Below are 15,144 nucleotides of genomic sequence, written 5' to 3' on the forward strand. Positions count from 1 at the left end.
AGATACAATTAAAGACAGCATCTGCAGGGCTGCTAGTTAAGGATCTGAGGCAGAAGAGATGTAAGAGTAAAAACTCTGAGATAAGATAAATGCTGACAAAACACTTACATTTAATTGTAAAAGAAGCTATGTTTACTGTTTTTTTTTTTATTTCTAACAGGCTCACTCTCTACACCTATGTTCTCGAATCCCCTCCATTGCAGCCAAGCAAGAATAAAGGTGTCAACACAAATAAAAACGTAAAATATTGACCAAATAACCAACACCTTGATTCACAAATAGTTATATGTGTAAAAACTCTACCCACGTAATGTCTATTACAGTGTTAAGATTATTTATACCTCAGAAAACAAACGTTTGCAAATGTTTCTGCAAAGTCAAAGAGGAAGTGCTTCACTCAGAGATGTTGGTTTGTGCAGACCTGTGAAAAGTAAAACAGACAGCTTATCTCCAATGGTTTTAATGGAGAAGAGGAGGTTGCATTAAAAGCACTTGGATCAATCTTTTTTATTATCATAGTGTGCTGTCACTGCTCGGGTTTCCTCTCAGAGTTCAAACACTTAATGGGCCTAAGTACCTTTATTTTCTGCAGTCAGAAGCTTGCCTTCAAAGTGAAACTATGGTGGGTCTCAAACTTGTAAAGCCGTTAAACGGAAAACTTGTTTTCCTTTATGTAGGCTTTAGAGGATCTGAACACCTTCATAAGGACTGCATTAAAGACCCACTCCAATGAAAAGGATGTTTTTAACATGTTCTTGTAGCATTTTTCTCATGAAGGAGAACACATATAGAAATTAATATAAGATTAAAATAGCATTTCTGAGAATTTCTTTATTCAAATCAGCAGAAGGTAAAAAATTTCAGCTCAAAGGGGAATTTCTGATAAACTACACTAAAAAAATAAACTATGGCTGTTAATACTTTTACTAAAGTGCATTTTGTTATTTTCTTAAACTCTTTTGATTTTTTACGCATTTTAAAAATGCTTGCATGAATATTACTGAATACATTTTATATTTTGCATTACTCACTACTAATTTAGGCATGCGATTATGCAACACTCTTGATTAGAATATTTATCCTCGTGGGATTCCGTACCTCATACAATATAAGCATGCTTTACAATTACGGTACTCAATGTGGTTGAAACCAGGCTTTTAAGTATATCTACAGAAAAGTTTTTTAGTGTAATGCCACGTCGCACAAACGTTGTTCTAGAAAAGCACATAGTTTGATTTTTAAATTTTGGCTAAAACAGCACAATCATATTTAAAAGACCGCTGGGAACACTTTTACAACAGATCAAAATATGAATGGAGAGAGACTTTAAAGTCATTTTGAAAAAACTATAATTAACTTATTTTCTCAGTTGAATAATGTATTTTTTCTAATATGACAATTCAATTAATATCAAATCAATTTTATTTATATAGCTCAATATTAGAACACAGTTGTCTCAACTGGCTTCACATCAGTAATTGCACAAAAACAGACTGAGCCATTGCAATTGCCTCTGACTTTAAATGCAAACACTGAAACACAGGTGACCTTCAAAGGTATCCTCCATATCAGATTACAGCCCTCTTTTTGATCAATGGTATTGATTTTTTAAAAATGTGAATAAAGTGGACGGATATCTGATGAAGAAAGCTAAACTAAGAAAACAGTATCTTTCTAATTTCTCTGTATTCACTTTCTTAATGCTTCATTTTGATCATGCAGGGTGGATTACTATCACAGTCTTCTGTTTGTTGGACAGCTGCTGTTGTTCATGGTTCCAAACCTGACTGCAAGTTCAATGGAGATCATTTTGAACTACTGCTGCAAGTTTATAAATCCCTCATTGGTGTGGGGCCTGTGTAGTTTCACAAATAGTACAGAGCTCTGAGATCTACAGGAAGCAATCAGCTGATTAAAATACAGTACCAGCCAAAGATACCAATAAATATGATCAGAAAGATGAAATCTACCACGTATCCTCTGGATCCATTTCCTACAGACCTCCTTAAACTGAACATTTCTGTAATCAGCGGGGCTATCAAGGGGACAGGTCGCCAGCCTGTGGTCGCTCCACCAGATCCCGGCCCAGCAACTCGCTATGCCCGGCGGTGGAACACATTTGCTTGCTATGCCTGCGGCTGGCTGACTGCAGACAGAGTGCCAGCCACCCAGGGCAATTATAAAATAGATACTTAATTTTGATTCTTGTTTTTATTTTCCCCCTCTTGAACTAATGTGGGTCAAAGAGACAGGGAAGTAGCAGGTTTTTGTAGCGGGAGTGGAGCAAATACCGGCAGGGACTGAATGATCTCATGAATGTGATTACCTATGCTTTTGTAGAGCTTTTTAAAATAAACAAATCCGATCTCTAAACATCACAGCAAGAATGATCATTCTGACAAATAAAATGACTGAGTAATAAGTGTCAATTTCTCAACACAAGTCTAGGGGATGTTGGCTTCTTGAAACCATTGGGTACTTCCTTTGGGAACATGAGAGGGGAGGGGTTGAGGTGTCCATTGTATTTACAGTCTATGATCAGACCACAAGACCTTGTTACTTAAGTTAGAGTTATTGTCTCTGTCTTTTATTTTATTTTTTTACATTTCTTTATAAGTAATGGCTTCTTCCCTCCAAGCTACAGATGATAATCAAGTTATTGAACAGTTTGGAATGAATCCTACACTCTCTTGACCTGGCTAAGTGGTTGGAGTGTTAATCTCTAGCCATACCGGTGTTCAGACAAGACAACACCAAACCTAGCAGTAAGTGTACTTCCATTTATTACAGACTTAGCCCAGAGGTCAAGTCAGCTCCCAAATCAGTTAACATCCGAGAAAAGGAACCTTACTGCCCTTACTGTGAAGAAACAGAGGATTACCGAGGAGGCTGTGATACATTTGTCAAGAAAAAACTCATAATAGATGCTGGTGATGTAGACAGAATCAATCTGATGACAATTACGTGTAGAAGAAACCCTGTAACACTTGTGGTGAACAATGTTCATGATAAAGCAATGGAGCAGAACCCCAGATCTGAGGCCTGCTGAGGTGGGGGGATGCTGGCCCTTGCTTTCACCCTATACTGAACTCCCAACACGACCAGCTGGTGGACCACCTAAAGTTCTTTTTGGGGTGCCCCAGTAACACCTCTGGGGGGGATTGGTGAGGGAATTTTCAACACCCTCTTGTTCTTAGTGGGAAGGCTCTTGTGATGGTCTCTGTGGTTTAGTCCGAGTGGTTGGCATCTTAATAGGATCTTCTGAGCACAAGAACATAACTTATCTCTTTTTGCCAACCCTTCACTAAACCTGACTTTACAAGGTGTTTTGCTTAGGCAGTAGCCATTAGTGTAAACATTAGGCACCATTTCATCAGGCTATATACCTTTAGACTGGTTCTTGTTCAACTTATTTGGAGGGATGGAGAATCTGAGCATCCACTTGATGTCTATGAATGCCACATGCCCCCTTTTGGGACTATCTGCTGTCTGTGCTTAGCTATTTACATTTTACAGTGACATGTTTGAGTCCATGAAAATGGTCATGAAGATGTTTAGAATTCTGTTACCTCACCATTTTATGTAGACAATTTCCTCCTATCACATCCTTTTACACAACTGGCAAAGCAACTTATTAACAAAATGAGGAAGCTTTTGGCTGCTGGACGATTTGAGATAAGGCAGTGGGGCTCGGAACATTTCTGAGGTAGTTTTTCATCTGCCAACAATTGCACAATGAGTTCCAGTTGAACTTTGACTAAGCAAACCCAAAAGAGACAACACTTGGTCTATGTTGATATTACACCACGGACACAAAGACCTCCCTGTTTCATACATAGATCTACCTCCACCCAATTTATTTAAAAGGTATAAGTTTTATCAAGCTGATGTGACACAGGGCAGAACAGTGGAACAGTGGTGTGTGCTCATGCCTCACAGCAAAAAGATCCTGGTTCAAATCCTGGATTAGACATTTCGATGTGGATTTTGCATGTTGTCCCTGTGCATGCATGCGTTTTCTCTGGGCACTCTGTCATCCTCCCAAAGTCCAAAAACATGCTTCATATGTTGATTGATGAATCTAAAATTGTCCCTACGCGTGACTGTGTAGGGGTGTGTGATAAGTGTGGCCCTGCGAAAGACTGGAGATGTGTCCAGGGTGTATCCAAAACACATGAGTGGCCAGGTTAAGCTCTGGCAACCCTGCAACCCTGTGAGGGATACTGCGGGTCAAGAAAATGGATGGACTATGACCTATTGGGTTTTATTACACTAAATACCACCTGAGTAAAGATATTTGTGCAAGCTATGCGACAGAGGAAGAGAATATAAGCAAATCCACTGTCTTGTGCTGTTATCATGTGCTAATCATGTATTAATTAATATGTGCCAGCAAGTAGGCAGGAATTAGCAGAAAGATGGTCGGCAGAGAATCAGTAAACACATGAACAAAAGAGGAGAGAAGGTAGTGGGCTCATGAAGTTGTCCATGTAGGTGGTGGCTGAAGAGAAATGATATGATTTTGAAACCAATGAAAAGAGTTGAAAAACAAGAGATTTCAAGCATCGTGATGCCTCATATTGAGTTTTGGAGGACTTAACAAAAACAACAAAATGACAAATCCTATTGGAGGAGAAATTCTCTACTAAGCCTTTATTATCCTGAGAGCACGATGTCTGGAGAGAAAATAAGTGATGCTGTAGCCACCTACACTGTCAGCATCACAAACAAGTCGCAACACCTCTTTTGGCAAAACATGACTCCTTATGTGAAAAAGCAAATAAGAGCAGCATTTAAGATGGAATCTTGCAAGAGAAAGCTTGTGCTAAAAGAGGGAGAAGAAACAAGGGATGGATCACGGAGAGAAGAAGCAGTTGTGAAGCTGCAGAAGAAACAGAGGAGATTTGTGTCACCATTGGGGAGGGTATCACTGAGTTTATCAGAGAAGTCTCTCATAATACACCAAGTAAGACAGGATTTATGTGAGGATAAAACACCCAAACACAAGTTGAGTGGAGCTGTAAATGCAATAGAGTAGTGAGAAAAGCAGAAACCTTAGCCACTTCAGCCACAACCACTTCAGAAATGTTATGATAAAACATCAGCTCTTCAGGTCAGGGCTGGCAGTCGAGTCAGAAATAAAAGATGCTCTTTTGAAGAGAGTCAAGTGGTTGATGACTAATATAAATTATTTTTTTAAAGATGGGAAAGTGAACATCTAAGCAAAAAAAGTCACCACAATAAAATAGTATGGCACAAGTACAAGGTAGCGGCTGAGTAGCTCGGTTGGTAAGGTGAGAGGCTACCATGCAGGAATCCAGGGTTCGGTTCCCGGAGGGGAAGAAACAATGGTGGGGGGAAGAAACAATGGTACTGGGGGCAATTACCGTATCAATAGCGAGCAGTTAACATTACTCAGTGAGGGTCCTTAGGCAAGACCCTTAACGCTACCACCTCCCGAGCGCAGTTCAGCTGCAGCTCACCGCTCCCCCAGGGGATCGGTCAAAATATATATATATATATAAAAATAAAAGTTGGTAAAAATGAAAGCCACAATTGAATCTCTTCTATATGAACTTCCAGCTGAATGTAAGACCTCCTAAGAAGTTTAGTGTCAAAGTCAAGATGTTCATTTCCTCTTAGACTCTTCTGGATCCCCTTTTTAAATCTCACTTCATAAAAGAACACAATTTTCTGAATGGACAGAAAAGTATGCACCTGCTATAACACAACCATATTATCAACCTCAAAATGTAAATAGTCTTTCCAGACCATTTACTTAAAGACCCACTCCAATGAAAATGGTGTTTTTGGTGATTTTAACATGTCGTAGTATTTTCTCAGAATGGAGTAAAAATGTAAAGAAAATGATTATTAAAAATGTGTTTCTGCATATTTCTTTACACAAATTGTGGTAAATCAGAGTAGTTGGAAAAAATGACGTTTAAAAAAGATTATAGTAGTTACATACAAACTATAATCAAAAAGCCACAATCTCCCTGCTGATTTACATTTCAATGCATCCACTTTCAGACAAAAAGATCCAACTATGTCTCAATTTTCCTCATCTGAGCTGGCGTCTGTCTCAAAACTTCCACTGGATAGCTGATATTACTTGCCATTTTTGTTGCAGCGCTAATGTTAGATTGGACTTATAAGGGGCTGTAAGCTAGTAGGAGAGAGAAAGAGATGATGGAAAATTAGTGCAGGCTGCGACAGACTGGCGACCAGTCCAGGGTATCCCTTGCCTACGCCCAAGTGGCCGGGATAGGCTCCAGCAAACCCCGTGACCCCAAAAGGGAATAAACAGTTAAGAAGATGAATGAATGTATCAACGTCAAGTATAACACTTCTTACTCGCTTTTTGATCGGGTGGAATCGTGCTGCAGGGTGGTTACAGACAAGAATACGACTAGAAGGTACGCTGATAAGTGTTTATGACATATAGATTTTCGGGAAAACACTAAGAAGCAATGTGTTTCACGCTAAAAAGTGTTTCGATGAGTCTGAATTCATATATCACATTTTAGTTGTTGCTGTGTCTCATTGTTGTTATGTTATGGCATTGTTTGGATAGAATTCAGTTAAAGAACTACAAGGTAGCTTTTAGGATGATGTCCCAGCAGCACCTGTCAGGCGCGTGCCGCGTAACGAGACACAGAAAAGCATGTAAGAACCATTTTCAGTGGTGTTAAAATACACGTTCTAACAAATAAACAGTTGGACCTTTTTTTCCTCTGATAACACAACAATCTTTGCTTTATATTTGTCCGCGACACTTTTGTTGCTACACTCCTAATCTGTTTAGATCTCATGGTCACTGGCTACGGTGGCCATTTGGTTCAGTTGCTCCATTCCGGGGACGGATTGTAAACAGACTGAGGAATCTCAGAGCGAATCGAAGATCAGTCTGTTTGGAAACGAACCGAGACCGCATCGAAAAATGGGTAAAGAGAGCGGTTCCTGGTCCCGGACCAGGGTCTGCTTGGGTGTATTCAGACTGTTAGAACATTCATCTGAGCTGCAGGCTGGTGTGGAGTCACATGCACAGCAGGCTTGTATCTCAAAGGTGACATCTTGCCTCTTTGCTGCTCTGATCCGAGTGTTACAGCAACGCTCGGGGGAGTTCAAACTGATGTTCTGAGACAGCAAGCAGATCAATGCTTTTTGGGTTAGGTAGGAGGCCTTGGATCAGGTGGAGGAAAAGGGATCAGTGGTGTTTCTGATGTGATTAACAGAAATGTCGTGAAAGTGGAGATCAAAATCAGTGCACGGACATAAATGAGGGTGGAAAAGGTGTCAAAGGATGGCAATGGGAAGACTAGAAAAGTAGATTTCAGAGTATCTAGTCTATAATGAAATAAATCAAAGCGCGAAAAGCCAAAAGAGGCAATTAGAATGTTGAAATTAGAAATATTTCAGAGTGTGGAGAAGGCATGACAAAAGAGAAATGGAGCAAAAAAGGCAGGAGAACAGGAGAAGACAATTTCACAGTGAAAGCTTACATTCCAGAGAAGCAGTGGAGACTGTAAGGATCAGAGGGTTCAAAGAAATCAAACAGTTTTCATTGACATCCACAAGTATATTTAACCATTATTTCTTTTCAACAACTTTTTTTTTTTAATCTTTGCTCAGGAGAATCTACCATGACCATCAAACTTCTTTTATGTCAAACAATAAAAGATCTGACAACGTGTTTTATTTTGTTTCGGATTTTCATGAAGAGTTTTTGTGGCTCATAAAAACAGTTTTGTCCTTCAATAGTGATTGCTGCATAAAAACACATTATGGGATATTATCACCTATATTTTTCAAAGTTTAGCCTCGTTGTCTGTTCTCTTATATTCTAATAAACACCAAACATAGAGGTTCTTAACCATAAACTAGATCTGAATATGTTTATGCCTTATACATGGGACAAAAAATATACCAACACCCTGAATTTTATGCCAGTTCTGCAAAATGACAATTTTTTTTTGGCCAATTTTGAGAAATATATTTGACAAAAAATCAATAACACTCTGTCAGAAACTCCTAACAGGCTTAAATCTTAAATCATTCTACAAAGAAATATGTTTTTACAAAAACATATCAGACCACGCAGTCAAGCAGTAATAATAAATGAATCGGTTTGTTCAAAAGGGGCCCACGTCCAACAGGTTTGTTTTTCCAGGAAATTATTTTAATTGCATATCTTTAAGGGAGGCTACACCAAATGATTAATACTTTACCCAGATTTAGCACCAGTTTACAAATGCGATAATATGAAGCACCTCACTTTTATCATTTCAGAGGACAAGCAAACTAAAGTCTCTGGACTTGGGCCCTTCTTAAATTAAACAGGGGCCCAAGTCCAGGAATTTTGCACTTAATGCATTGAAAATGTCAAGCATAGTCAATACATTACAACGGACTTGGGACTTTTTGGCATATAATCAGGTAGCTTTTCCCTTGAAGACCATGGAACATATAATATCTCTATTTTGAAAAATTGTGGATTTGGGCCACTTTTGAACTAACCCATTCAGTTGTTGGTTATGTAAAGTTTGTACCTACTAAGCACCAATAGCATCAAGCATGGTGTACTTATAATCCCACAGATGGTGACTAAATTATTCAAAATCCTCAATCATTTAAATAGGGTTTCAAAATTTTGTATAAAATGAAAAGGATTCTTTTCATAGTCCACAGCATTGAGGCAATTCTACTGATAACTCAGAGCTAAATTATTCATTTTGTTCAGTTCAATTCTGGTTCAATTTAGTCAATTCTGGGCACTCATTAAAAAGAACAAAATTATTTTTTAAGTTTAAAGCATTGTCACAAAGTACAATATCATCATGATGTATTCAAGATGATTTCATTTAGAATTGGTGGTCAAACTCAAAAATAGACAGTAATGACATCTAAAAAATAAATAGACAAAAAGCCTTACTTTCATCTGGATTTGGTGAGGCGAGGATGGCACTATGCTTCCTCTTCACCTCTTCAACTTTTTCTGCCAGAGACTCGATGAAACTGCGGATCTCTTCCACCTGTTAGAAGAGAAACCCAGAGGTGCTTTAGACGCTTGCAGAACCCCTGCAGGAAACACCTGAGATTAGCCGGACTAATGCAAACATCTGATGAAGAAAGGACATAAAACCTGCTTCGTCTGCTAAAGCGAACGTGTGACTGCTGAAGCAGGTCACAGAAGATGCTGAAGTGTGTTAAAACTAAAGGAAATTTAAAAGCATGAAGTCATTATTATTTCAACCTTTGTATTATAAACAGCTTACATTACAATAAATAACCCAAATAAGATGAACACTGTTAAAAGTCTAAATATTGTCACAAACCCGAGTGTGTGAAATTTGTTCTCACCTAACCCATCACCTGGTTTAACCATCTAATCCAACTTGACGTCAAGCAGTGGAGCAGTGGGTTTCATTTCTAAGGCTTTATTGGTACCAAACCATGGTTTGGAACCAAACATATCCTAGTCTCTGGGTTAACACTATACTATAGGTTATCAAGCAGAAGATAATCAATGCAAACAGCATATATTGACTGCAGAGGCAGTTGACTTCAATGGCAAATGCTAAATAGGCATTTTTAGACTTTTACCTGTTTTTGTGACTTTGCAACACATCTTCTTTTATTGTTTGTGACATCCAAGGAAATAAGAAAATGAGTCATACTCCAGCCTTAGTAAAGATAACAGTTTCCTTTTGAAATGCCTCCTTTTTACCCAAAAGAAGATTGGATGTTAATTTTTTCCTGATGTTTTACTTTGCTACTTAGAAAAAACATGATATAAAAGCAGCATTTTCTTGAACACCTTATAGAAAAACTCAGCTCTTAATGTTACTCACTTCATTTTTACTTTGACCTCTGCATCATCTGCCAAAAAGTTTGGATCTGACATTCTAACCAATCACCTGCCTCATCACCAGCTGTGCCACCTCAGGATCCTGCCAACAGCTGGATGAGCAGCAGGTCACATCTGTCAGCGACTTCATCAATCTGAGCTTTCAGCTCAGGCTGACGTCGTGCTCATCATTTTCTCCTGCTTTTTTGCACCTGCTCAGCACAGACTCTCCATTTACTGTCCACCTCTCCGTTTTAACTCAAATCTGTCATACTCTTGTGCTTTCCTCCCCAAAGCACATCCCATCATTCAAAAATTATCTTCTTAATTAATTTATAAATGAATCTTTGTTTTTTTTAAATAAGATAATTGGCTTTGGAAGATCACTTTGTGGAAAACAAATGTTGGAGGTGAGATTTACGTGAACATTTTTGCGCACAAGTTAATAAGTTAGAAAGGTGATAGAGAAAAATAGAAGAAACAGCAAAAGTAATCACTTATTTTTTAAATTCAATTTTCAATTAGTAGCCAGTTTGAAGATTGTTTTTGCATGAGAGCCTATCAGTGTTTGAGGACAAAGCAACAGACCTAACCCTTTAAATCTAAACTCCTCAGTGAAGCAGTCAAATCCACCAGCTGCTATTGCAGAGCGGAAAGAAATGTTTTCCAGCTTTCATTTGATTTGTGTCATTCCAGGGTGGAAGTCACATTTAGAACTAAATATAGAGAAACTGAGGAGCTTGAGGACACAGTGAGACTTCTTCTTGCTTCTGCCGATTTTATTATTGCGTCACCAAATAAAAAATGCTGGAAGCACAAGGCGAACCCTGTGAGACAATATGAGAGGAACAGGCTGATGTAATGATGCATACCCACACAAATAAGTAAAGATAAGGCCCAGATGCTTCGGTTACAGTTATGAAACTGATTTCCAGCTCAATAAAATGTGGTGGTTGAGTTCATTCAAAGATTATATTTTTCTTAAACATATTTTTTATCAGAAATTTAAGAATAAAACCTTTAAAAAAACAACGAAAACACAAATTTGTAGATAAATATTTTTCATTTTATGTACACATTTGTCATCGTGTTTGTTGTTAATGTAATATCCTACTTTGTGGGACATTGATGTGACAGAAGTGTAAGTGAAGCCCCAAATACAGCAACGAATGCATTTAGTAGCACATTGTAAAACATTTTTTTACAAATAGTAATGTAGTAATGTGTGTAGTAGTAATGTGTATTAGAAAGTAAAAGAAGCTTTAATTTGTGCTGAACACCATTTAACTTTGACAGCAGACTTTTGCTGCAGTTTGTCCCTTTTAGTTTCTATTAGTCTTGCATTTTTATATAACAGTTGGAGCTTTCTCCAAAACATTTTACTAGTCCCAACAGGGTTAAGGCCTGGACTCACTTTTGTGGCACTTTCAATATGAAAAACTCCTGGTGCAGTCATCATCTCTGGATATATCAGTGCAATAGGAGAAGAAAAAACTAATTTCATAGGTAGCTGAGCTCATTTTTAGAAAAAAATCCCATCCTTCAACTATTCTGCTCGTTTATCTGCTTCTTTGAGCTGACCAAATAGTTTTAATTTATAACCATTTCTAATTTATAACCTGAAAGCCTGATTGTGCTTCAGTTGGAGCAAAACAATATGTTCCAAGCATATATTATTCAATTCTAATGAAAAACATTTGGTTTCATTAAATCAAGTCAATCAGTATTTATATTGTAGTTTTTATACAACAAAGCTCCAAATAAATAAAAATAAATAAATAACCAGACCATAACCCCTCTAAACAGACATGAACCCTTTGAACCCATGCAGGCAAACATTGGGGATTAGGCTGAAAAGAAAATGAAGTCATGTGACAGGTTAAATCTAGATCACATTTTATTGGCACAATTATTTTGACAACAACACAGTTCAATGTGGCTTTAATTCTGTGGTCTACAAAAAAGTTTCATGTTGATTTAAAATGACAAGCGATGGTTTCATGGCCACTTCAATATTTTCTGTATTATTGAGCTCATGTGGACCAAAAAAACATGAATGTTGCTAAAAAATAAACTTAAAATCCGAAACTAAAGTGTTCAAGGTTAATGCAACAAGCTGAGATGAGAGCAGCTATTTTCTTGTTGGCTGTTGTTCATCTTTAATCTTGTCTTCCACCTTCCACATATTGCTCTCGTTTCAAAATCTGTCTCTTTCAGCGAGCTTTCAGCTTGTAGCTTTTGTCTTCACTCTCAGGCTTTAAGTGTTTCTACACCTTTTAGGCAAACTCTGCACTATTCCAGCACATTCCTTCGATGAGGCGCACTGAAATCACAAGCATACAGAAACTGGTGTGTGTGAGACTTTGAGGTGTGAAGGATTGTCAGAAAAGAAATGAGAGCAACTCAATGTGAGAAAAGAAGTGCCAGGATGATCCCCAAGAAATGAGAAAAAAAATCTATTTATTGCTTTGTATGCTTTAACCTGAAATACCCCTTTATCCTTAAAAGGTACGATGTAGTTATTTATCAAACATCCTATGCATAGTGCATAGAATTGTGTTATTTATGGTTATATAGAACTGCAGTGATGGCTTAAAATTTTTATATACATAATAAATGTGTAATTCTGATCAAAATAAAAAAACAAATTCATTTTCAGTGTTTGCATGAGAATTGGATTTGTTGTTCCACAAGAAACTATTTGGATGCCAGAACATCCCAAAGCTGACATGGAAACATGAACTGCCAGAACATGTGTTGAAACTTTTATGTTTATGCATAAAGGAACTTCAACTTGTTTTAAATAGTAGAATATCAGAATGTGCTGCTTTTTTAAGATGTTCTGGAAACCACAGGAGGAGAGCACAACCAACAATCCCAGACTACTGGTAACTCTATTCCAAGTAGGTGGATCAGCTTTAAATAGAAAAAAAAAAGTTTTTGTTGCTAAATAAATATCCTGTTTCCTTAAGCTATGTTCACATCGTCATTAATAGTTGTGGTTTGTGTCCGGCCAGAATTCTATGACACCAAGTCTTTCATATATCGGAATAGGGTTGTGAAAGAAAAAGCTTGAGCAAGATTCACGAGAATTACACTGCTTTGAGATTTCACACCAAGCCTCTTCCAAAGGTGGAGGACATGTGCTATTGTGAACTCCATATGCTTAGCACACATTCCAGAATGCACATCTAGCGTGTTCATAAGGCCGGTGTGACCACAGTGATTTGGTTTGAACCAACCCTTTTGGGGAAATGAGTTTACCTTTAGATGATGTCACAGAAAGCCTTTTTAACATTTCACTGGTTCAGACAGAAACTCTGGTTTAGATTGTAGAAACAAATTGAATGTCCACTCCTTTTCCCTTGACATTAGTTTTAATTCAGTGTGCTTGGAAAGACAATTGTGATAGAGTGATTATTATCTTGAATTCAAAGCTGATGGTCAAGCCAGCTAAAAGTGTGACCAATGAAATAGCTTCTACAAGAAAATGATAAATATATTGGTCCCCTGCATTATAAACACTCTACAGAACAAGCCATCCGTATATTGAACAGTTCTGCATACAGTCACGTGTCTTGTCAAACAAACTTGTATTACATGATAAATCATGCAGTTTGTCACAAAAAATGTATTTTCCACAGAAAAGGGAATGGTTTCCCCTCCTTAACAGTGCTTCGTTATTTTCCCCCAATTTTCCTGGATTTTTTTTATTCAAATGGAATTCAACATGGAATGGAGGACAAAATATCCCATTGACTTCTATTGGAAATTGTGTTTAGCATAACAGCAAATGCACAGCTGGACTTCAAAAGCCAGGCAGCCTTTTACTTAATTATCAAAAACCATTTTAAACACTGCTAATCCCAAACACTACATGCCAGCATGTGTTTCCTATGGACATGCGGATTTTAATTGATGCACCTGCAGCTCCATGAGTGATGGTTTAGTCTCTTTGGTGATTTGTTTGTTGTCTTTGAAAATTCTCATATCAAGGTACCGATGGTTAGACCTGCTCCATAACTAAAAAACGGTGCTACGTGGCATTCAACAGCAAAGAATCAGCCTTTGAAGCACCACTTTATGTAGCGTTTCAAAGACATCAAAGATAAAGCTCTTTTTTACAAAACAAAATCATATACAAAGGAATTTTACTGGCAAATGCAAAATAAAGACAGACAAGTGATTGCCGCAGATAGATAACCTCCTTAAAGTCTTATTAAATCTGAATAACTATACATTTTTTGCTTTTTAACTTGCTATAGATTAGCTCCAAAAAAACCTTTCAAACGACACTTCACTTCACACCAAACGATGCCACAAATCTAGCTGGCGTAGGTCCAAATGACTGATTCACAGCAGGCTTCCATCTCTCAGGAGACACCAACTGCAAGTACACTAAAGCGAGGTCTCCCTCTAAAAGCCCTAATGCCGTTTAGTTTGTTTGTTTCTCCGTTTGCACACATAGCTTACAGGAAAATGCACCCTTATAAACAGATGCACTGGCACACAGGCTTTCTGCATGGAATGTATGCAAAGCATCAAATGCATTAATGCGTCTGACTATTCAGAGCTGCACAAGGAGAATGGTGGTGTGTGGTATGCTGAATCAGTAGGCCTTTCCAAATGAAATCAAACACACAGCGATCAATGATGTCACATTCACAAGAACAGCAGGAGTTATAAATCATATCACTGTGCTCTAGAGAGGAGGGTTAGTGTTCCATTTATCACAACCCCCCCCCCAAAGGGAGTCTGATTATTTTAAATATCAGAGCAGAATATCCAATAAGATTATTTTGTTGTGATTGACCAGAGGTGTCATTCATAATGGACACTTCGTTACTAATTAAAATAGAAAAAAATAATAATACATATATAAACATATATGTACCTGCTCAAAGAATTCGTCCATAAAGCCTTTGTCCATGCCCACAGCGACTTCATCCTCCTCCTCTGTCGTCTCCTTCCCCTGAGAAAAGACAAAGGTGCACATGACTTCAGGGCAAATGCAAAAGGTTTAATCATAAATAAGCAAAACCCACGGTGAAATGATTTCTGCATCTGACAACATTGGACTGGATCATGTACAGCTTAAATTAATTCAATCTGAAATGAAACAGGATCAAGACTCAGCCCACCTTTTCAGCCTTCAGCTGATGAGTAACAAGGAGCACCTAATGACACTCCTAATTAGAACCACAGCTTGAGAGATTAGCAAGTTATTATTTAATTACAGCCTGGGGGCAGACAGAGTCTTGAGTTCCCCTTTAACACACAGACAGGTTTGGGTG

At 37.9% G+C, this 15,144-nt stretch overlaps 1 protein-coding gene across 3 annotated transcripts in view; it reads right to left on the bottom strand.

The window, feature by feature from the left end:
* LOC101175011 (syntaxin-1A) overlaps positions 1-15,144 on the bottom strand; it is a 75,751-nt gene that overhangs the window by 39,105 nt on the left and 21,502 nt on the right. For all 3 annotated transcript variants that reach the window (XM_011482505.2, XM_020708238.1, XM_020708237.1), the window contains exons 2-3: positions 14,745-14,822; positions 8,936-9,035 (exon numbers count right to left, since the gene is read on the bottom strand). In XM_011482505.2, coding sequence (XP_011480807.1) covers positions 8,936-9,035; positions 14,745-14,822 — 178 coding nt within the window. The remainder of the gene's footprint in view (positions 1-8,935; positions 9,036-14,744; positions 14,823-15,144) is intronic.

Source organism: Oryzias latipes, chromosome 13 (genome assembly GCF_002234675.1).
Source record: "Oryzias latipes chromosome 13, ASM223467v1".
NCBI lineage: Eukaryota > Metazoa > Chordata > Actinopteri > Beloniformes > Adrianichthyidae > Oryzias > Oryzias latipes.